Source organism: Plecotus auritus, assembly GCF_963455305.1.
Source record: "Plecotus auritus genome assembly, chromosome: 7".
Taxonomy (NCBI): Eukaryota; Metazoa; Chordata; class Mammalia; order Chiroptera; family Vespertilionidae; genus Plecotus; species Plecotus auritus.
In genome coordinates this window covers 15,596,795-15,619,396 of record NC_137774.1, presented here as the reverse complement: position 1 = coordinate 15,619,396, position 22,602 = coordinate 15,596,795, and the positions used below count along the sequence as shown (strand labels likewise).

General features: G+C 55.6%; 1 protein-coding gene across 6 annotated transcripts in view; it reads right to left on the bottom strand.

Moving 5' to 3' along the window:
* Positions 1-20,753, bottom strand: part of HDAC5 (histone deacetylase 5) — a 34,502-nt gene extending 13,749 nt beyond the window's left edge. For 2 of the 6 annotated variants that reach the window (XM_080680374.1, XM_080680376.1), the window contains exons 1-3: positions 20,612-20,753; positions 14,897-15,113; positions 7,932-8,006 (exon numbers count right to left, since the gene is read on the bottom strand). In XM_080680374.1, the coding sequence (XP_080536500.1) occupies positions 7,932-8,006; positions 14,897-14,918 (97 nt within the window). In that variant the 5' untranslated portion in view covers positions 14,919-15,113; positions 20,612-20,753. Of the gene's footprint in view, positions 1-7,931; positions 8,098-14,896; positions 15,114-20,611 lie in introns of those variants that run through there. The other 4 variants (XM_080680372.1, XM_080680373.1, XM_080680377.1 and 1 more) reach the window with 3 other exon arrangements.
* Positions 20,754-22,602: the final 1,849 nt, after the last annotated feature.

The following is a 22,602-nucleotide window of genomic DNA, read 5'->3' as shown; positions in this document are numbered from 1 at the left end:
TAGCAGTCCTGGCTTCCCTTGCAGGAGCCCTGCAGAGAGGGCATGGGCTCAGGTGAGGGGAATCTCCCACAACGGCTGGCTCCCTCACAGCCACCATCACTGCTGCCACCAAAATGCCAGTTCCTGTGTTGCAGTTAGAGCTGCAGCCCCATTGGTATGCAGGTGGTGAGGCAGCCAGCGGGCTCCGCCACATAGCATTGTTCCCACGCAAGCAGGAAGCACGGGCGACTGGAGACTATTAATCCGCAGGCCCCATGGAGCCTGGACAGGATACCTGGCTCCATCCAAGATGGAAAGGGCTGCAGCTGAGCAGCTGGAATCAGAGAAAGGGTAGGGGGTAGGCACTGAGCCCCTGCATGTAGTCTGCTGGGCACAAGACCTAGGGCCTAACTGGCCTTGCAGCCCCTCAAGAATCTGTGCCCTCTGCCAAATTGGCACGAGCAGAGTAGGTGCAGTGGCTGCTGCCCTCAGCACGAAGCGCCTGGAAGAGAAATGGGTGTGTCGTGAGAAGAGGCTCTTGATCGCCTCCCAGTGGACCAAGAAAGGTGTGAGGACCTCTGGAAAGGGAGGGAGTGGACTGAAGGACACTGTTCCTTAAGAGGACGGTTGGGAATTCGCTAGCAAGGAGACCACTGAGAGGCCAAGTGTGGGGTCACGTAGAAGGGCAAGGCCCTGGGTCCTCCCTTTGCCCCCATACTTCCTTCTGACAGAGAGCTGTAGGGAACAGAAAGCAAGCCGGACGGCCTACACAGCAATCTCCTACAGGGGGAAGCATTGTCTAAGACTCTCTCCTTCCTGGGGACTCTGACCCTTTATCCTGGGAGTGGTGGCCTTGGGAACAAACCGTAACACCATCCTGTCCTCTGGCCTTCCGTGGGTTTGACCCACACTACCCCTGTGGAGAAACCCAGCGCAGGTAGCTGGGTGGGCAGGGCTGGATACTTCTAGCCATCACAATGACCCCACATACACCAGGCTCTGGCTCGGAAGGAACCTCCCTGCCCAGCTCCTGGGCACACATGGGCAATGGTGATACCTTAGTGACGCTTTCTTCCCATCTAGCTGGGCCTCCTGCCTCTCCATGACCTCCCTTTAGTCCAGTGGGGGTCCCACAGCAGGTTCTTTGAGCAGCACAACCAGGGATAGCCTAGATCCTTGGGGGGGTGATGAGGCAGGTACTTATGGGCAATCTTTGGAACAAATGCCAGCACAGCCTTAGACTACAAAGAGTGTCCAGGCCAAGCCTTCCTCCTGCTCTGAACACACCACAAGCCATGCTCCAGCTCCAAGCCCGCTCTTGGGGAAGTCACCAACTCCAGAGTCCCTGTGACCCAAACACTGGCAGCAGGGAAATGGTGCCTTTAGTTTCCCTTGGAGAAGCCCTGGAGGGAGCAGGGCAGCACAGTGTATGACCTGCCCGGCAGATCTAAAAAGTTTAACAGTTGGCTCTAAAGAGACCCTCCTCCCAGGAAGTACCAGCCACAGAAGTCGAGGGAAGAAGAGGAGACCACGTGAATGTAGAATATGAGGGAGGTGTGCAATAAGCTGTCTGGAATGTCTACCCGGGACCAAAACGAGACCTTTGCTGATAAGCCCTGGATCTGAGGGGCTACTCCAGGCGTCCTCAAACTACGGCCCGCGGGCCCCATGCGGCCCGCCGAGGACATTTATCCGGCCCGCCGGGTGCCGCTGCCGCCTGTCCTGCTTAGCAGCCGACTCGTCCCGGGCCCGCAGTGCGCATAGGAATTTGTTCATAGTTGTTTTTTTAAACTATAGTCCGGCCCTCCAATGGTCTGAGGGACAGTGAACTGGCCCCCTGTTTAAAAAGTTTGAGGACCCCTGGGCTACTCTAACAAGAGAGGAGAGAGGGTGAAAGGGGCTTTTGAGATCATCTGTTTCAATCCCCTTGTCACACAGATGAGGAAACCAAGACTCTTAGGCTCCTGTGCAGGAAATCCCACCAGCTAAGGAGCAGGAACTCGAAACCAAGTGTCCTGACTCCCAGCTCAGGCAGCCTGTGCAGCCGGGCTCCACTGGGGGCACCCCAGGGCTCAGCACCCACCAGACCTAGGTAACGGCCCCTCTGGAGAGCAGCAGGCTGGCAGCCTACCTGGAGGGCAGCACCTTCCACCAGCACCAATACCCTCAGGAGCAGGTTGGGGAGTCAGCAGCTTCCTTAAATGTTTAATGACCTCACTCTGTCCCTCTGGAGAATGGGAAGAGGCTCTTGTCCCTTTGCCGGTCTTAAGGGATTTTGGAAGGAGGCAAAGAACAGCATTTCACACTCCTCCCCATGACGCCGATGACCCCTCCCCACTAAGGATGGTTTCCCATGATCTATTTCTGTGCTCTTACGTGATTAGTGAGGCCAATTTAGGCTCAACAGGTTCTACCACAATTCAGACAGCATTTCCACATGTGCAAACTGGGATGACTCTCACCTAGCAATTTTCACAACGCCTCATGTAACACGCATCACATAATGGGGAGGAACAAGGGCTGGAGTAAGAGAAGACCAGGGTTCAAGTCAGGCTCTGCCACTTCCTAGGACAAGGGACTGAGCACCTCCCTGTGCTCCGTGCAGGCATCTGTGAAATGGGAGTAAGAATAGCACCTACTGCCCAGAGCTGTTGGGCTCAGGAGAGAGAACACAGGCAGAGAGGCTTGGCACAGGGCCTGGGAAAATCTCAGGAGGTGCTAGTCAGGGCTATTATTAATGACTCCTGACATTTCCTGGACCCCTTTGCCAATCTAGTGAAGCCTACGGATCGCTTCTCAGAATGTTTCTAAAGTGAGTGAAGTAAAATACTTGGAATTACGTGGGGTCAAATTCGCAGACCACCTGAACTCTAAGGAAGTCAGGCTCAGACCTCTACCAGAGGGAGGCTTTAGCTCTCTCGTTTTAGACTGCCCCAAGGCCGCTGTGGTCCTGTTCCAATCAAAGCCCTTCCTGTGGGCCACACACAGCACAAGCTGGAATCACCAGCGGCTGGATCCCAGTGCTGCAGAAGGCATCTCTGGGAACAGACTCTCCCCAAAGGTGGCTCTTCAAACTACGGCTTTTCCTCCTGCCCTGCTACCTCCAAGAAAGGCCACTCTGTCCTCTGCGGCTCGGCCCATAGCGGTGGAATCCCTTCTATCCCTCAAAAGCATTATTTAGCCCAGATGAGCATGAGTTTGGAGCCCTGCTCTCAGGGCCCCAGGTACAAGCAGCCAGGAAGTCTTCCCTGGTATCTAACCTTACTGTGCCCGCTGCAGGCAACACCTCCCTCCCCAGTACTATTCCACATCTTCCTGGGCCCCTCTTCTTGCAAGGCAGAAGCAACATGAACTGACTGCAGAAACTCTTAGAATGATAGGGCAGGAAGGGCCTGTAAGTCAGCAACTTAACTTCCCCAGTTGACAGAGGAGGACAGTAAGCCCAGAGATGTAAGAAATTGGTCCAACGACACCTGGAAAGGAGGTGCAGGAGCCAGCCAGGGCTTCTGGCTCTCTCTTCTGGATCTCTACCTCCCACTGAAAAAAAAAAAACAAAACAGGAGAAATCCTGAGGCTGCTCCTGAATTTAATGAGCGATGGAGTAAGGAGCCAAACTCAGTGTTAAGGATCCAGGGATCTCGGGGCCCCCAAAACACCAGAGGCCAGGAGCACGTAGGAGAAGGGAGCCAAGTGGATGGAACCCCCAGAAACCCCGAGGCAGACCGTGCCTCTACAGTCTTGGGGGTACAGAGCCCAAGTGGAAGGTACAAAGCGTCTCTCACTGGTGAGAATGGAGTTCGGCATTGATCTTGGGCTGCCATGTGAGGGAGAAATAGACTCACTTCTCCCAGCCCAGCCCTTTCCAGGAAACACTTGGGCACCACGCTAGAGGCAATTAAAAGGCACGATAACCATTCAAAGTCTGCAGCTGTCGCTGAGAATGTTCACTCCACACCTGGGGTGGGCAACAGGGGCCTCAGGACATAACCCAGCCCTGAACGTCCAACAGAGCAGCCTGCCCACCTGCCCACCTGGCCACTTGCCAAAATCCCCCGCCCCAGCTGGGGTTTAGCCACCTGCTCCCCAGCGTCTCAAGACATCCTCCCTCTCCAGACTGCCAGGCTGCTAAGAGCTGGATTTGACTCTGACTGGGGTAACAACCTCCCTCCTTTTGCAGGAGGCCCTTCTCTCAAGAATCCTCAAGCTCACTGAGGCCTTCCAGGGATGCTGGTGACACCCACTGGCAGGCTACTAGGCCCCATGACCACTGTCCACATGACCCCTCTCCACACAGCCTTTACTCCAATCATGGTCTGAGGCTATTCCCATCAGCATCACCTGAGATGTGCTAAAATGCTGGTTCTGGACTGCCCTAAAGAACCCAAACCTGGGAGGGGGAGGGGCAAGACGGGAACCTGCATTTTAATATATTCCTTTGGTAATTCTGATACAACTGAAAGTTTGAGAACTACTTTCTCACAGTGTCCCGGGGCGGCTGCACTCATTTTTGCTGCCAACCTGACAGTTGTTACAGCTGTGTGTGTGGACACAGTTAATCTGATTTCCTGTCTGGCAGCTGTGCAGCAGGGGAAGGGACAGCTGAGGGTCTCAAAAACAAGAAGAGGGGATGAGGTAGGAGGGAATGGGGGCAGGGGAGGCTGTCTGAAGGGACGGGGTATGCAACTCTGTTCCTGAGCTCCCTTCTCCTGTTGGGCTGAAATCCCTGCAGGAAGGGAAACAGGTGACCAAGTGGTCCCCAGTATTTATAGAAAACTATCTCAGAAGTCCCCCCAAGGCCAGACTGGTCTCTGTTGTCTAGAAGCACAACTTGGAGGTACACAGGCAGGCCTACCACATATGGTTGTGCAGGTTAGACATTGCACAAGGGCACCTGATTGAAGGGACAAGTTGGGGACTGAAACCCAGCCCACGGTCCAATTGCTAGGCCATGCACTCTGGCATGAGGATATCTATCTGAAAAAAAGGGCCACTTTCTACATTTTGCGCATAGGAGCTCTTCTTGTGTGGGGTTGGCAGTGGCCCTACCTAGAGACCTGAGTCCGAATCCTAGCTGTCTCTTACTCTGTGACCTTGGGCAAGTTCCTTAACGTCTCTGATCCTTCTCAATTATAAAACATGGCTATTAATACCTCCCTAGAAGAGGTAAGGTAAGGAAAGCACCTGATATCCCATCACTGAGTACACTATATTAGTTCCCTTCCCACCAGTCTCACCCTTCCTACCCTCCCCACACCCTACACCTACACACCCACACACCCAGCCAAGCTTGGTAAGGTCTGAAGAATGTGAATAGGAATACCAATCCACAGCACTTCTCAAAATCCCAATAAGCACAGCATCTTTTCCTGGCATAGGCAGGATGCACACCCTCCTCACTGGGAAAGGAGACTCCTCTTCCGTGCCTGCTCATAATATCCTGCCCAGTCCAGGCCGGAGAGGAATCTAGGGCTCACAGGGAGGCAGGGGATGCCCCAGCACTGCATTCTGGGGAATCCCACCCTGAAGTTCAAGTTCCCAGACTCCCCAAGCTGGGACCAGGCCTAGAAGAGGGGGTGCCCACTATGTGCTGGGCTATTGTGGAGGAGCCCTCAAGGAAGACCTAGGATGGCACTAGACCTAAGCTGTGATCTGTCCCCCTCCTCACGCAAGAACAGCAGAGAGTACCCCACATCCCTCATGGGCTCCGTCTGCCAAGGTTCTGGCTCACCCACTGGGGCAACCATATCTGTCTATTTACCCAGAGGGCCAAGCCCCAGAATAGAGCCTATGAATCCTGCCATCAGCCCTGGACGCCAGCCCCTCAAGCATCATTCATTCATCCATATGCCAGGCACTGTGCTAAAGCTGGGAAATGGCTGTGAACAAGAGAGCCAGAGAGCAATGGATGCCCCTAAAATGGGGTTCCATACTTGCTGCTGGAGTAGGCAGAGTCCACCCCGGAAAGCCCCACTCCCCAGCCCCTCATGCTGCCCAAAAAGCATCCCTGGACACCTGCTTTTTTAGCCTCCAGCTCTTGCATCCTGTCAAGAGAATGGGGGGAGAAGGAGAGACCAGGGTGCCTGGGCCCTCATGGCCATGTTTATCCAGGGTGGAATTTTTTTAACCCAAAGGTTAAAGTGTTTCTATTTGAAACATCTATTTACATTCCAGAGTAAAAAAAAAAACCAAGGCCTCCGAGCTCCCGGCCTATATCTGTCCCCAGCCGCGTCACAGACACAGCATCAGAGCTGCGCAGGGGAGAACATTCTTAGCCCTCTCCCCGAGCCGCTGAGGTGACTCACACCTCCCTCCTGCCAGCATGGACCACGCCACCGCTCAGAAGGCTAGGCAGTGTGTGTGTTGCGGGGGGATTAAGGGGAGACAGGGATCTGGAGAGAGAAACTGGCGGGGGGTTCTATGCAGGCACAGGCAGCCTTAGGGAAGAGATGTGGGTAGCGGGGTTCCAGCCTGCAAGGATTCTGGGGTTTAACTTGAAAGGTGAGAGAACATGCTGAGGAGGAAACCTCAGCCCGACCACCACCACCAGCTGCTGCTGGAAGGCAAGGGACAGTGGGAACAGGGCAGGAGGGGTGAACTGATATGGCATCTGCCAAATGGGATAGAGCTGCCCCCAAGCAGATGCTCTGCAGTCAGTCCTTGACTTCCCAAGAGACCACCTTGCCTGCTGGAGGCTTTGGGATAGGGGTCAGCAGGGAGGGTCTTTAGCTAGAGCTATAGACTCAAGTAGACCAAGACTGGACCAGCCCTCCATGTTCATACTCCCTCCCAGGGGACTGTGTAGGGACTTTGCAGGGCTGCTGCCCAGGGTTATGCCCCTACCCTAGGAGACTACATGGGCATCCCTGCCCAGGCAGATGGCAAGCCTTGTTCCAAGGGTTTTCCTAATTTCCCCAAAACAGTCACCCTCTGACACATCTCAATTCAGCTGCAACCTTATCCCTGGATGGTTTAAAGCCAAATCACACCAGCTCCCACCTTCCAATTCAAAGCTTGGGACCCACGCCCACATACCCAGAGGCAAAGACTCCCCATACACACACACACAGACACCCACACCCAAGTGCCAAGCCACTGTCAGGAGGGGCCAAGCGGGCATGGATCCAGCAGGCCCCTCCCTCGAGGAAGCATCTTGTGGTGCCGGCCTGGTGGGAAGGCTGTGCCAGAAAGGCCTTGATGCTGCCAACAGGTTCCTGGGAGGGAGGGAAGGAGTGGCCCAGCTCTAGGGCACCCCACCCCCAGCCAAGAGCCAAAAAAGTCCCTGCTGAGAAGGTGGCAGGGCTAGGGGGTCCCAAGCCTGTATGAAGGCATCTCTTTGCCCTCATGAGATGGGAACAAACCAAAGCCTGGGGGAAGGAGACATATGGGGGAGCAAAGACCTAAGGCAGCAAAGGCCCCCTGATATCCCAGCTGCCAGCCTCTGCCTAAGTCTACACAGCTGCACAAGCCTCCTCCTTAGGTGTCTGGTTCCCAGGGGACTCCTGACGAGGGACTTGCAGAAATCACTGCATGGACCCTCTGCTCCTCAGAACCCAGCCAGGGGAGCTAAGACAGCCTTTATTTGTGTGCACACTCAGCTATAGCTTCTTCCCCTGCCCAGACCTGGGGGGCGGGCAGCCTGGAGGCAGGTCACTGACCCACTTCCTCCCCTCTGACCACGGTGCCAACTAGGCCAGGATCCTCTAGCAATCCACAGCCCCCAGCAGGCAATGCTGACCCTGCTGGAGGCCAAAGGGGCTGGAAGAGATGCAGCACAGTGCAGCCGAAGGGAGGGCAGGAAATCCCACCTCCCTAACTACCCATATTCTCAACACAAAGCCCCTAAGAAAGTCCTAAGCAAGACCCTATCTGGGCGAGGCTGAGAGCCAGACACTCAGCCCCAGAGACAAGGATGCCCAACGGCAGAGGACAGGTGGGATCGCCGAGGCACTTACCTGCCACAGGGATGCCGTGTAGAGGGGTCCGAGGCAGGATTTCCAAGGATGGTTCCCGGCCTGACATCCCATCTGCTGAGAAACAGGATTCCGTCTCATAGATGGTTTGCAGCATCTCCACGAGCCCCTGAGCCTTGGGCACCAGCAGCATGCCAGAGAGGGGGCCGCCAGAGGCGGGAATCAGCCAAAGGGAAGGTGGTCGGGCAGGCCCTCACTGCTCAAGGGCTCCCTCAGGCCACTGCTGCTGGGACCCGCACTTGGGGAGGTGCCTCATCCGGCCTGGGCACTCCTGGCAGCAGGAGGAGCCAGGAGGCCCCGGAGCTACAGGCCCAGCTCGCCCCTAGAGGGGCATTGGACCACCGGCCTGTCCCCAGCCCTCCGGAGCTGGAGTATGGCAAAGCACTCAGGGGACAGGAAGGGGAGCTCAGCAGGCAGGCGGGCTCTCTGTGTTCCCTCCCAGCCCTGGGTGACAGCTCTGGGACCGGCTCCCTGCTCCTCCTTCCCGAATGAGCCGCCGGCAGCTGGCAGGAGACTGAAATAGCAATTGGGGGAGGGCCCTGTCTATAAATAGGTGGAGCATGCTCAGGGAGCTGCAGGCTGGCTGCCAGGAGCCAGGGCCTGGCGGAGGCCCCATGGGGGGAGGCGCGTTCCACCCCAGGAGGAAGCGCCAGGCAGGGGGATGGGAACAGGGGAGGGCCTGCACTCAGGGCCAAGGCCACAGAGGCTGGTGGCCAGAGGCAAGGCTGGGGAAGGGCACCACCAGAGTATCCATGCATCTGGGGCAGCTCTGGTGCTGCTCTTGGCAGGCGAGGGGCTGGGGACCAAAAAACAATTCCATCCTCTAGCTTCCCTCTTGCATCCAGCACATGTTTAGGAACAGGAGAGGTCTTCAAGAGGGCAGACCGGGCCACCTGGCCTAACCTTGCATCTTTCTTGGAGTTCTTCTAAAAGCCGGATAGAAGTTTGTTTAACTTCTGCTCTCCCTCAGAGCTGAGAGGTGCCTCTTCAGCCCCTCAACCAACATGGAGATCCCTGGGAAGCAGCTAAATGGCAGCTTCCTTCAACATACTGGGGTATCACCTCTGGAGGCTGCTCTGCTTCCTTCTAGGGGGCAGGAGACTCTTCCTGGACAGGACTCATCCCCGCCCAGGGAAGGGGACCTGGGCGCACCTGCCCATCCTCAGAGCACAGGTAGTTTCTCCCCTGCAATGTGCCAGGTGGAATGCTAACAGCAGCACATACATCCCCTCATTTATTCCGCATGATGACCTCAGGAGATAGGTGCAGATGGGGAAACCAAGGCACTGAGAGATGAAGTCACTCACCCTTGGTCGTATAACTGCTTAAAAGGTAGGGCTGTCTGAGCGCTAACTACCACAGCCCACTGCCTCCTGCACAACAAAGCGAGGCTGCCCCAGGGTTTCCGTTAACAGGTACCCAGGTAGGAACAGACTTGAGGTTGGAGGCCCTCAGAAGAATCAAGAAGCTGCCAGCATCCAGCCTTCCTCACCAGTCCCAGACCTGACAGAACAGCTCCTGTTCTGGGGTGCTACTGGGACCGAGGGCTGGTGCCCTATGAGAACTGGCGATACCTACCTACCCTGCCCACTGCTGGCCCATCCCTTCTCCTTAGATTGTGCTTCCCACTGGTACAGAGATCCCACTTGGCCCCCTGACCTCACTGGAGCCTTTTAATAGCCTGGTTATTCCTGGGTCTGTGTCCCCCTCCCCCTTCCTGATGTCACAGTTGCTATTTTGGAGCCCCCTCCTGGCCCCTTCTTGCCCCCAACTCCAGGCATGGAGCCAGGGACACCTGTCCTCTCCCTGGACTGGATGACCTCACCCTCTTGTCGGGAGCCCGGGGGGAGCTGGCCAACCAAGGACACAGTGGCTGTGGGTCCTGAAGCCCATCTTCCCACCAGCTTCTGCCAGCCAGGGACAGCAAAGGTGCCTCCTGCCTCAGGTGGGGTGCACACTAACAGGGGAGGTGGCAGAGGTGGGCATTCCCAGGCTACAGACTGGCTGGCAAGATGTATATTGGGGGGGTTAGGGGGGACAGGACCTAAACAAATATCTGGAGCCTCAGCTTCTTAGCCAAGGCAGATTCTAGAAAAATGGTGATAGAACAGGACCCCCACAGGGGTCTGAAATTGGTGGTAGGTCATGGGACCTTGTTTACCACCCCCAACCACAAACTCATCCTGGCCAACCAGGTTCTCTAAACAAGAAGGGAAGGCCAAGGTCTCCTCAATGGGGTGACAGGCAGCAGACTCAAGGGAGCCCAGAAATAGCCCCTCCCAACCCAGGACTCCACCCACCCACACTGGGAGCAACCGGAAGGGCTGGCTAGCCCTGTCCTGGCTCTCTTGCCTGCCCCAGGCACAGGAGAGTACGGCAGGGGAGCCCTGTTCTGGAAGAGAGGAAGTCACCAGTTATGATTCCAAGCAGGGCCTCCAGAACCTGGAGCAGCCAGAAACCTAAGGAGAAAACTCTCTGCTTAGGGAAGACAGGAGCACCCAGGAGACTGGGCATCCAGAAGTGGCCAAAGCCAGGGGCTTAGGGCAATTCCCAGCACTGTTATGACTTACAGTAACAGCAAGAAGTGGGAAGGGAAGTGTCAGACACAGCCAGACAGTCCTCAGTGCAGTTCCAAGGGAGTAAGAGAGGAGGACTGGGATGGAGGCAAGCCTCTTTTTTTACTTCTGAGATTCGAATGATGCAACAATATCTTCCTAATGCCTAACCTCAATCCTTCCTGCACTATCGCCCCTTTCCTTGTGGTTCATGTTTCTTCTGCATCCCCACTCATCCCATGTGTCACCTTACAAACCTTACAGAGCACCCACCAAACACGGGGTATATGAGCCTCATTCGGAGCCAGCACCATCCCCTCAGAAGCCCAATGACCTTGTCCCGTCCCTCGGAGGCTTTGGGTCAGGCCTCCTAACCCCCTACATCTCGAGGAAGGGAACCCAATCCTGGCTCCTTGTGCTCCTCCAGGCTTCCATTTCCTGGACCCCAAGACCGGGGTGGGGCCTGACCTAAAGGAAGAAAGCAAGGTCGGCTTTGTGTGTAATACGAAAGCCAAGGGCTGACCCAAGAGCACCCCGGATGGAGTGTGGGGTGCCAGCTTTCCTGGGGTCCTGGAGACATTAGGCCTGCCTGCCCTCCAGTTTTCTCCTGCCCTCTGAGCCCAGTCATGCTGGAGCCCGTTGGCATCGCCTGGGAGCTGCCATATGCCAGGTCCCATGCTAGGTGCTGGCTGAACCCTCTCATTTGAAACCAAGCCCAGGAAAAACATAAACACCTACTTTGGCATCTTCACATCCCCTCAGGGTTGACCCTGCCTCCTCCCACCATCCCATTCTAAGCCTTCAATCCCTTCGGAATGATGGAGCAGGGAAGAGGAAGTCGAGCAGACCCCGATCTATAGTGAGCACAGAGATGCGCTGGGGGCCCCTAAGTGGAGAAGTGACAACAGGAGTCCACTTCCCAGACCCCCACCCCACACTGGCACTGACCCACTTTCTCCTCCTCAGGGCTGGCTCCTTCCCCAGGGGCTTAGAGGCAGAGCCCGAGCTGGAGACTGGGAGGCAGGACGCCGAGGTTCCTGGCTCCACCCCACGCCCATGCCCCAGTTTCTCTGGTCACCAAGAAAGGAGGGGGCAGCTGCCCTCCCTCCCTCCCTCCTGGGAAAGGGAAGGAGAGAAAGTGTGGAGTCTGCTGGGAGGTGCTGGGCAGGCAGGTGTTGTCATAAAGCTTGTCTCCCTCCCACGCTGTGGATAAGGAGCCTGGCTGCCTTCTCCTGGGGCCCTGCCACATCTAGACTGGCTCACATGGTGGGCCTCACTCTTGCCCTCTCCTCTGGGCAACAGCACAGAAGACAGGGCAGTGACCAGAGCAGGCCTAGGTCCCAGGTCTCGGGTCAACCCCAGGCAAGGGACAGATTCTGCCAGTCCTTCAATCCCACTGAGGGGAGCAAAAGTGATCAGTTCCAGAAAAATAAAGGAAGCCTAACTCCCCAAGCCCCCTTTTTCCTGAAGAGAAGCCAGACACCGGGAGTGGACTCCTCAGGGAAGCAGGCACCCCCTCAATGGGCTCTGCCTTTACCCGGGACGGGAAAAGAGACAAATCAGGTGAAAGGCTGGCATGTGGCCCACTCTGGAGGTAAGCTGGTCAGCTCCCCCTACCCAGGAAGGGGAGTTAAGCCCCAGAAGTAAGCAGCCTCCAGTCTCTACCTGCCGCCCCTCACCCAGAACTCCCTCTCACTTGCTTGTTTGCTCTGAGAACAGAGATGAGCCACCTTCTATTTTTCTTCTGTTTTCCCACAGGCTGAGCTCAGGGTCTCACATGTTGGGCGTAGTCAGCAAGGACTTATCAAACAGGAAAGCTCCTGCACTGAGAGAAGTTTAGGGGAACCCCAAAACAGTGCTATTCTGTGTCCTAAGGAAAGAGGAACGAGTCTTTGGGGATTCGGGAGAGGGTGGGAGTGCTCAGGGGCGGGGCCACGCAGGCCCTGGGGACCAACCATGCTCATCGTGCCCACCTCTCTCCCAGCCTCGTGGTCCCTTGCTCTTCCTGGGCCTCTCCGAAGGGTGTCCACAGGGGAAGCAGACACCACAGGCTCCAGCTAGAACTCGTGGTTTCATTTTACTTCTGTGGAGTCCAAAGGCACATGGTATCCAAGGCTCTGCCTGGCGCAAGGCACCTGCAGCCCCGACCCAGATGCCACCCTGAGCTCTGGGAATAGCGGATGCCAGGCCCCTTGAAGAGGACGAGCTGTGTGGAGGCGGCTGTCCCCGGAGCAGCTCTAACCACAAGTGGGAGAGCCAGTCCTGGAGCCCAGGAAAACTCAGCAGGAAGGGCCTCAGGGGGGGTGCTCCCAAGGAATGACCCCAGTTCTGAGACCTCTCCACAGTCCTCAAATGAGGTCCCCAGTCCCTAGTCCCCTCCTTCTCTCCCTCCTTCCCACACGCGAGAAGACAGCATCTCCCCCTACTGGGGGGAGCTGGAAGGCCAGACAGAAGGCACAGCCAAGTCTACAGGCCCCACTCCGGAGGCTCCTCCTGGCAGGGCTCAGCGGCAGCTCCCAGGCTGCCTGCCTCCTGGGCTGGTGGGAGCCTCCGGCTACTACCACACTCCTGCCAACCCTGGCAGAAGTAGCTGCAAGGGGAACGGGGAACACCAGAATCTGAAAAGGCAACCCAGTGACCTCATCCATCCACGGTGGATTATTTTACCCTTTTCTTAAGGGAAATGTCCTTCCCAAGCCATCAACAGATGCCTCTGGGCAGCTCTGTTCCCTTGGCCATGGCTTAGACCCCAGGCCTGGGGTGACTGGAGGTGGCTCCTAGACAGGTCGGCGTAGTAGCTCCGATGGCACTACTCCCAGGCACAACGGACCCTGCCGGGGGGGCAGTGTCTAGCTGAGATGGGCAAGGGACTCATGAGAACCCACCAGGCCTCTCCTCTCCCTTCACCAGCCCCGTCTCAGAGGAGGAAGCAGGAAGTCGGAGCTCAACAGCCTACCCTCCAGCCTGGGAGTCACACACACCTCTCCACGTCTAACAGCTGGCACGGCCCCTACAGGTGGAATGAAGGCAAGGGCAAAGGTGGGAGGATCTGAGAGGGAAGCACAACCCCTGCAGGAGGGGGCTCATCAGGCAGAGCTGACTGGGTGAGTCTCAGGAGTCCAGCCTCCTCCAGCTGGCACTCTACTCTGCCTGCAGCCTATGCCCTGGGCATGTCGTGCTGGGAAGGAAAAGGAAGGAAGGGGGGCGCAGCCTTGACCAAAACAAATGGCGCAAAGCCAAACAACCCCACCAGCTTCCAGATTTCCCAAGTCTGCTGGACCCCCCCAAGACCCTGCTCAGGGCATCTCCCACCTATCGTCAGCACCGGGGCCCCACAACAGAAAGCACCCGTCCAGCAAACTGACAAAGGGGAAGGAGGTGAGAAAGGGCCTGGACTCCTCCCTGGTGCTGCTTCTGTCTCTCCTGCATATGGGTTTTCATCTCTAGGCTAGTGTCCCTACCTCCAAAAGAAGAAACAATACCCCTCCACCTCTACAGACAAAGATGTGGGGCATAGGATAGGCTTGTTGAGCAAGAAGGGCTCTGACCCTTTAAGACTGTACAGAAGAAGACAGCCACGGAGAGAAGGCAGTTATTACTTTGACCACACTGACCCATGACCCTCCTGTGAAACTCTTGAGGGTCCAGCTCAGGCCACTTGGACACATCGTCATGGGCATACACCCAGACCCACCCACACAGAAAGCTGCCTGCGTCCCACCCAGAGACTATTTCTGGCAGCCTGAGGCAGGCTCCTAAGAGCAGAGAGGAATAGGAAATCTCAGAGTCAAGACCCCAAATTAGGCATCTACCATGTCTAGGGCCCAAGGGGGAAAGGGGTAGTGTACCTGACTCAAAGGAGAGAGCCAAGAGTCTTCTAACCCACCCCAATACCACACACCCCAACACGGACCAAGGCCAAAGACCCTGCAAACCTCCCCTAAGAAGAAAGTATGGGACACAGAGAACCACGCCACCAGGAAGAGAGCCACCACCACAAAAAGGAAGCTTGGCATTCAGCTATGGTAGGATCTTCTTCCAACAGCATCTCCAGACCGCCCAGAGAGGCTCAGGGCTCCACGCCCCCTCTCAGGCCTTGGTGAACAGGACAGGACACAGCTAAAACCAAAGGCCCCCTAGTTGAGACGGTAGGCATGGGGACAGAGCTGGACCCATGCCGTCCAAGGGCCAGTCCAGATTGTTGACCCATCGATTCTCAGGTGTAACCCAGGATCAATAACTTCAGGTTCACCTCTGTCTTTTCTTGCAATGCTTCTCCACTCCTGACCCCCTTGCTCCCTTACAGCTCAAGCTGGCCTAGGCCCTAAACATGCACAGCCCATTGCAGCCAAAGCCACCCGGGGTGCCCTTCTCCAGCCTCCCAGCTCTTACCCGAGTCGGTGGGAGAGTTCATGCCGGCTCTGGGCCTGCAGGAAGCTGGTGGCGTTGGGGGCTGGGACGGGAGGGAATGGAGCTGCGGTGATGTCAAGAAAGACAGACGATAACAGACAGACGGACGGGACAGGAGCCCGGGGCCGCTGTGCCTCTAATGCCCATCCGAGGCCATCCTTCGGGGCGAGGAGGCAGTCAGGCACTCAAAACGGCATCCCTGGGGAGAGATGGAGCAGGGTTAGAGGTCCCCAACTCGGGAATCTGGGAGTTGCAGAAGACCTCAGAGCTCGTCAGTTTACACCTGGGGAAAAGAAGAGGGACAACTGCCCAGGGGCACGGAGGAAATCGGCAGAACTGGACCCAACCTTGGTTTCTTCTCTTTCTAACTGGTGAGGCCGCCAGCACTCAAGGGAAGGGAAATGGCTACAGTAGTCCCACCCAAATCAACTCCTTTTCAAATGACAGTGCCCACCGCCAGGTGGAGAGACCTGATAGGCTCCCAAGGGTGCCCAAGTGGGACTGGATGTGCGCAAAGGAGAAAGTGCAGGGAGGCTTCGAACTCTGTCCACAGCAGTGGGGAGATGCAGGGCTGAGCTGGAGTCCCTGGTTATGGGAGAAACTGGTATCCCAGCCCCAGCAGCCTGAGTTGGGACTCTCAGGTGAGTGTCACCTCCTCCTACTCTCTAATCCTTGTGTCAATTCTTGAAATGTGATGTGCTTCTATCTTGGTCTCCCCCACTTAACAATTGGTCAGGGAAAGAGGGTAACCCTCTTCTACACATAACCCACGCTGTTTCCAGGAATTTGGAAAGGCAGAGGTGTTCACCCCACATCCAGCGCCCCCCAGACTTGGGTCCAGGGCCGAAGCCCAGGGCTTTGTGTGTGTTGTGCAGGTTGTGCCCTGTGCAAGGTCTGAAATCCAGCCTATAGTCTACCTGCCAGGCCATGGGTCACCCAGGCTGAGTCCAATCAGAATAAGGGACACGTTTTTCCAGTTTGTACAAAGGCACCAAAAGGCCCAGCGGTAGGCCTGCCAAGGCCAATATAGTAATAGAGGATGTCCCAGGATTAAAAGACCATGAGTTTGACAACCTGTCCCCACTCCTCCTAGAGCTAGTCCTCAAGCCTCAGATACTACACACTCACCCACCCCCTGAGCCCATCCCTAAATGGCCCACGTTCCACCCCAGACATGATCTCATTCATTTTCTTCCAAATGAAGGTAAGCCCTCTAATACCCTGTGAAATTGAGGTAGCAGGAAGTGATCAGTTGAGGCTGAGAGGAGCTGGATGTTTAAGCTCTAACAATGCTCCTAGCCAGGAACCGGCAATCAGCCCTGCCTCTGGATAGCCCCACCTCCTGGCAAGATAAATTCTCAGTAAGCCTTGAATTCTCATCAAGGATTCCCAGGAGTAGGGTCCATATGGAGCAGAGTAGCCTTGCAGTCAGCCATGGCGGGGACACAGAACACACACACACGCACATGCACACATGCCCATGCACGCATGCACACACACTAGGAAGACTTCAAGTCTTCATAGGCCTACTTGCTGCTTGCTCTTACCCACAGGGTTTGGACTCTGTAGCTGGAGAAAGGTGCTCTCAGATTGGGGAGGTGGGAGGAGGCAGAGTGAAGGGGCTGAATGGCTCCCAACAGGCACAGGTGTGGGGCAAGGACAAAAGAGGCTATGCAGGGCTGGGGCCAACCTCAGGAATGCAGCAGGTGGAGCTGTTGGTGCTGTGGCAGGGCCAGCGTGGGCAGGCAGCTCAGCCCGTGCCCAGCCCGTGCCCACTCGGGCTGGTGCCCAGTCCTGCTCACACCCTTTCCCGTGGGCTGTCGTACACAGTTTCAGAAATTCCCACGATTCCCAACAGCCCAAGTGGCCCAGCCCATCTGCCTAATAAAAGACACCTCCACAGCAGGATGCTCAGAAGGGGCACAGCCTCAAAGGTACAAAAACTAAGTCAATATCAGTCCTGAGCCCCCATCATCCTCACCCCCTGGGGAGAAAAGGAGGGGTTCCCAGAACACCCAAGAGCTCAGGATTCCTCCCCTCCCTGCAGGATGGAGCAGACCCCTGGACCCTGTCCACCTGCAGAGTGTCTGCCACTGCCCCCATTAAGCCTTCCCAGTGAACAGGGGCCTCCATGGGAAACAAAGCAGCATTCACTGCCTAATCAGGACAAGGGTAGATTCTTGTCTGGGGTGGGGCATGAAGTGGAAAAAGGGCAGCATGATGTTAAAACCTGAGCTATTTGGTCCCTCCTCTGCAGAGAAAAATCAGTGCTAGCTATTGTTATATGAACACAGACTGAGGACCCTCTCTCAGCCTATAGCCTGTGAACTTGGAAAGGCCCAGGGCAAGACCCAGACCCTGGCTCAAGAGTCTCACTGGCCAAGAGCTTGTGTGGCTCCTGAATGGCAAATCAGTGAGCAGCCCAGCTTCCTTGACATAAGTAAGCAGACCCCAGGGCCCTGTCCCCATCCCATCAACTCTCTCAGTCAGACCCCAGGATCCAAACCCACCTCCAACGTCCCGCCAGGATGGCAGGGCAAGGAATGAGGAAGCAGTTCACCCTACAAGCTCACGGCTAAGCCAGGGCAGTTAAGGCAAAACCCCCCCACACCCCATTCATGAGCAATAAAAACTCTGGCAGAGGGTGGGAAGTGACGGGCAGACAAGTGAGGGAGATACAGAGTAATGTAATGCCCCAAAGGCCACAAGTTTATAGTGCTGCCCGGCAGGGATCTTGTCCCTCAAACAACTCCCTCAGAATTCCTGGGGACTCAGGTGTCCACTTGAGGGCCTCTCTGGAGCCAGCACCACCTGGCAGCCTTGGAACACACCAGCTCTGGCCCTGCTACAGGCAGGCCCAAGTTCTGAGCACTGTGGCCAGGGTACCTCCCCAGGTCACAGGCGGCCAGGTGAGCTGTCTGAACCAAATCCTGTGAACCTGAAATTGCCCACAATCTGATATCTGTCTCCAAAGACTTCATCAGAAAGCTACAAGCCCAGACATCCCATCCGAAGGCGCAAAGGACCTCCACTGACTTGGACATGGGAGACCATTTTCCCCATCCTCCCAGAGCTTCCACAGCCTTGTACGTTCCCCAAATTGGGCCACCAGAAGCCTGGGATTATCAGAGCCATGAGGGGTAGCTGACTTGGATGTCCAGGCCCCAAACTAAGAGAAAGGGGGGGGAGGGGGCCAGGCAACAGAGGAGGAAAAAAAAGGCACCAGGCTGACAAATTCATTTTTGCAATCAGCCCATTTCTGTTTGTCTGCTCAGACGCAGCTCCAGGCATCTGCACAAACCAGATGGAGGAGGCTGCTATTTCTAGAAAAAAAAGAGGGGGGGGGGCCTTGAGGTGGGAGGGAGGGAGGAGGCCGAGGCAGAGGGCAGAAGACCTGGTCTGTTTGCCCTAAAACCTCAAGCAGAATGATATCCCCTCCCAGCACTACCAGACAGGGTCCCCATTCAAGAGAGGGCTGGGCCAGGGGCTGGGGTGAGGTGGGGTAGGGGAGAAGAAAGGCAGAGAAAGTTTAATTAGCCAAAGTCGACTATAGGCTACAACAGGCCCCCTCACAGGCTGCATCAGGTTTTCATTCATGAGCAAGCGACAGTGCTCCAAAAATGCCAAGAACCGCCCCCCCTTGTAGTTTCTCCCCCACCCCCCACCCCCCCCACCAACAGGAGTGCATCCTCTAGCAGGCTGGCTGAGCCTGATGCCGTGTTCCAGACATCCCTCCTCAAAGGGATGTGAGTAGGAAGAATTAATTATTAAAGAGCAGCTGGTACTTCGGCACCGACTGTACTTCCCCCCCCCCACCCCAGCTTCTATAGCAGGTCCCCCTTCCCCCTTAAGCAGAAACACAAACTACCCCCCCCATCCTGGGCCCCATTTATAAACACACAGCTAAGATGCCACCCCTAGGGAAGGGAAAGCAAACCTTTGTCTCTGCAGCTACTTGGAGGGGGTGGGGCATGTGATACTACTGCCCCCCACTCCCTCCAAATTACGGGATCCAGCCACAGAGGAGGAAATGTTGGGGAGGAAGGAAAGGCTGGCACAGAGCTAACGTCCTCCATCCTTGCCCCCAAGTAATTTGCACCTGGTATCTGTCTCTCTGGCCCCTGGTGAGCATACAGGACAGAGTGGAGATACTGGGGGCCCACTCCTCTAACTCAGAGAGACCCCTGTCTGCCTTGTCAAGACATGGCCCAGATCCAAGTCCAAGGGGGGACAGAGCAAAGAGAGGATTCAAGAGAAGGGGCAGGAGGCAAACCAAGATCTCCCCAAGCTCTGTGTTTAGGAGGGAGAGGAAGGAGGGAAGACTGGAATGAAGAAGGAGGCAGCCCCCAACATGGCTCACCCACCATCCCTAGCCCAGCATCTCAAAGCTAGGAGACTCAAAGGCCCTGGTACCTGGAACACAGACTGAGGACCCTCTCTCAGCCTATATCCTGTGAACTTGGAAAGGCCCAGGGCAAGACCCAGACCTGGCTCAAGTCCTACAAGTCAGTCTGGTCAAGAGTCTCACTGGCCAAGACTCCGGGATCTCCCATCCCCTGCCTCCTTTTGTTCCTATGATCTGGCTCCATTCTCCCCTCCCAGTTGGACCCTGAACCCAATCACCACCCCCCAATAGCCAAAGCTAATTCCAAGCTCCGGAAGAATAGTGGTCACTTGAGCATCCCCCAAAAGCAACTGCAGTTGCTACTCATCACCTCATCTCAGGCGGCCAACAGTGGGGCTATCAGGTGGTCACCACCTCCCCCAAATGGGGCACCCCCATTTTCCTTTCTCCCCCCCCCCCCAACCAGACTCCCAGATGAATTACTTATCACCCAACCAGTCTCATCTTCCCCAGGGCCCCAGAGAAGGGTGAGGTAGCAAAGCAGCCTCCCCCAAATTAAAAGACACAGGCAATATCACCGCCTCCAAGAGATACGGACCCAGGATGAAAAATGAGGGGCACCCACCCCAGACCAGAAGCCCGGAGCTCCAATCTCCTATCTCTATCTCTCTCCCTCTCTCTCCCTCTCTCTCTCTCTCTCTCTCTCTCTCTCTCTGGCTTCAGGGTGTCAGACGGGAGAAGAGGGTGGGAACAAATGCAGTAAGGCCTCACGGGGGAGTGGATGAGAATAATGGGAGAGATAAGTAAGGTGGGCCCGTAGGCCCCCTCCTCTTGCACGAACTCAAGGACACAAAATGAAGAATGCGTTCTTAGGTCTGAGTAGAAGCGCTGTGAGGTGAGCAGCGCTCCTCAGAGTACCCAGAAAGGGGTGTCCAGCGAAGAGGGGTCTGCAGAGAATCTGGGTGCAGGACTCAAAATCGCTCTGCAACCCAACATGCGCCACTCGGTAGGGGGCAAATCAGACAGATCCGGCTGTGTTCAGGCCATTTGGGACTACGGGTCACGGGAAGGTGGGCCCTTCCCTTACCTGCAGGAAGGCGCCCCTGCATGGGAGGGGCGGGGAGGGGCGCGCGCAGTAACCCCGAGGCCCAGCTCCCGGGCTGGCGATGCTCCCGGGGGACGCCGGCCAGCACCAGGAGCCGGGAGGAAGGAAGGGGGCGCGGGGTGGGGAGCGCGGAGCGCGGGGCGCGCGCGCGGGGGGCGCCCGCGGACAGCGACGGCAGGAGAAGGTGCGCCGCCTCGCGTCCCTGGGGCCCAGGGGAGGTGGGATCCGGGTGGTGCGGTGAGCTCACCCCCTGTGGATCGAGCTCCAGCTTCGCGGACGGCGGCGACAGCAGCAGTGGCAGCGGCAGCAGCGGCAGCGCCTCCCCGACGGCTCCTCCATCTTTGCGGCGGCTCCTCCGGCTCCGATCGCCGCCGCCACCAACAACAACATTCGGAGACGTCACTCCCGTCACGTGACCCGACCCAGCGCTAAAAATAGACATTCCCCCCCCCCCCCCGCCTCCCGCCGCTTCATCCACCACCAACCCCACCCCTCCCGCTAGACCCTCCCTGCAGGGCGGGGCCAGCGGCGCCACTGGAACAGCTCCTTAAAGGGCTGGTACCCGGTAGAGCTGGGCTGGGAAGGGGTGGAAGGCCAGGGATCCGAGCCCAGCGAATAGTGCTGGAAGGAGCGCTGCAGGCGGCCGGCTCTGACGGCTGGGGCTCAGCCTTTGGGACACCTGATTTTCCTCCCCGCGCTTCCTCGACTTCCTTTTCAAACCGTGGATGGTGCAATCGTCGCCTGCCTAAGCTTCTTCCTAACACGCCCTACTGCGGTGGGGGAGGGGAAATGGGGGGGCGGATTACTAGGGGCTAGGAGAGTCCTCGGAGGCCCAGCCAAGATGCCAGGCTGGGGATGGATGGCTGGGACAGATCTTGAGCTCTGACCTCACACACTACATCCGTGTCAGGGAAAAAAAAAAAAAAAGTGGGAAAAGCCAGGGTATGGTTATAACAGTCCAAGGCCTTCAAAAGGAAGAAGGTCTCTGATGCCATCCTTATCTACAACCTGTCTTTGGTGCCATTCTCATCTGCAAATCTCCTTAGGACACCATATGAATATGTGTGGTTAAACCTAGACAGTATGTCAATAGTCCAGTAATTCCACTAGCAAAATTTTATTCTAAGGAAATAAATACGTCTCCAAAAATGAATATGGAAGGCAAGAGATTGTTTATAATGATGTGAAAAGTTGGAAACAACCTAAATATCCATCAGTAGTAAGGGACTGGCAAATAAACTAGGGCACATTCATTCAGTGGAATGCTATCCAGACATTAAAAATGACATGTCCATAATGACCTGAAAAGATGCTTATGCTATATTGTTTTCTTGAAAATCAGGATTCAAACTAGTAACTATAGAATTGTTCCGTTGTTGTAAACAACAAACTAGATCCATATGTCTGAGTATGTGTGTATAGAAAGAAGCCAGGAGAATAAATACCAAAATATTTACCTTTGTTTTCTCATTTATCTTTTCCTGTATGCCTGAAGTTTTACAACTATCATGTATCATCTAATAAGAAAAAGTAAGTGACATACATAAATATTTCTGGAGTAAATGATAGATTGTTTCTACAAAGTATCTCATAAATCAGTTCCCTCTCCAGCCCCAGACACATCTACAGCCCCACCCCTTGTACTAAGCCAAATCACCCCTCAACTCAGATACTATATCTGCCTCCCCAATTAGTCAACTCCCTGCACCCATCCTAGCCTTCTCCCAAAACCAGAGTGACTGTTTTTAGAACACAAGTCTAATCAAAGAGAGGGTTTAAAACCTTTCTGATTTTCTCACTGAAATCTGTATCTGGCCCAGAAAAGTGGTTTTTAAACTTTAGGGTTCTTACAAATTAACTGAGAAGTTTGTTCAAAATGCTAATTCCTGAACCCCATCTCCAGAACTAACTTTCTATATGCTTTTATTGATTCTGATAACAATTTGTAAATATATATCTATTTATGGCATTATTGGTTCAGTGTCCACCTCTGTAAGCTTCTTGAGCGCAGAATCCACACATTTCCACCCAGCAGTGCCTGGAACAAAAAAAGATTTAGTGAATATTTATTAAATGAAATGAATGAGTACTAAAAGGTTAAGCCAAGGTGGGCATTTTTTTGACTGGACAATGGACTCTGAGCAGAAAGCCTGCCCCACCCAGTTATCCCATGTCACTCCAAGACAGGGATCCTCCTGACTCTGTCCTATATTGATGGTGCCACCCATTTGCTGTTAC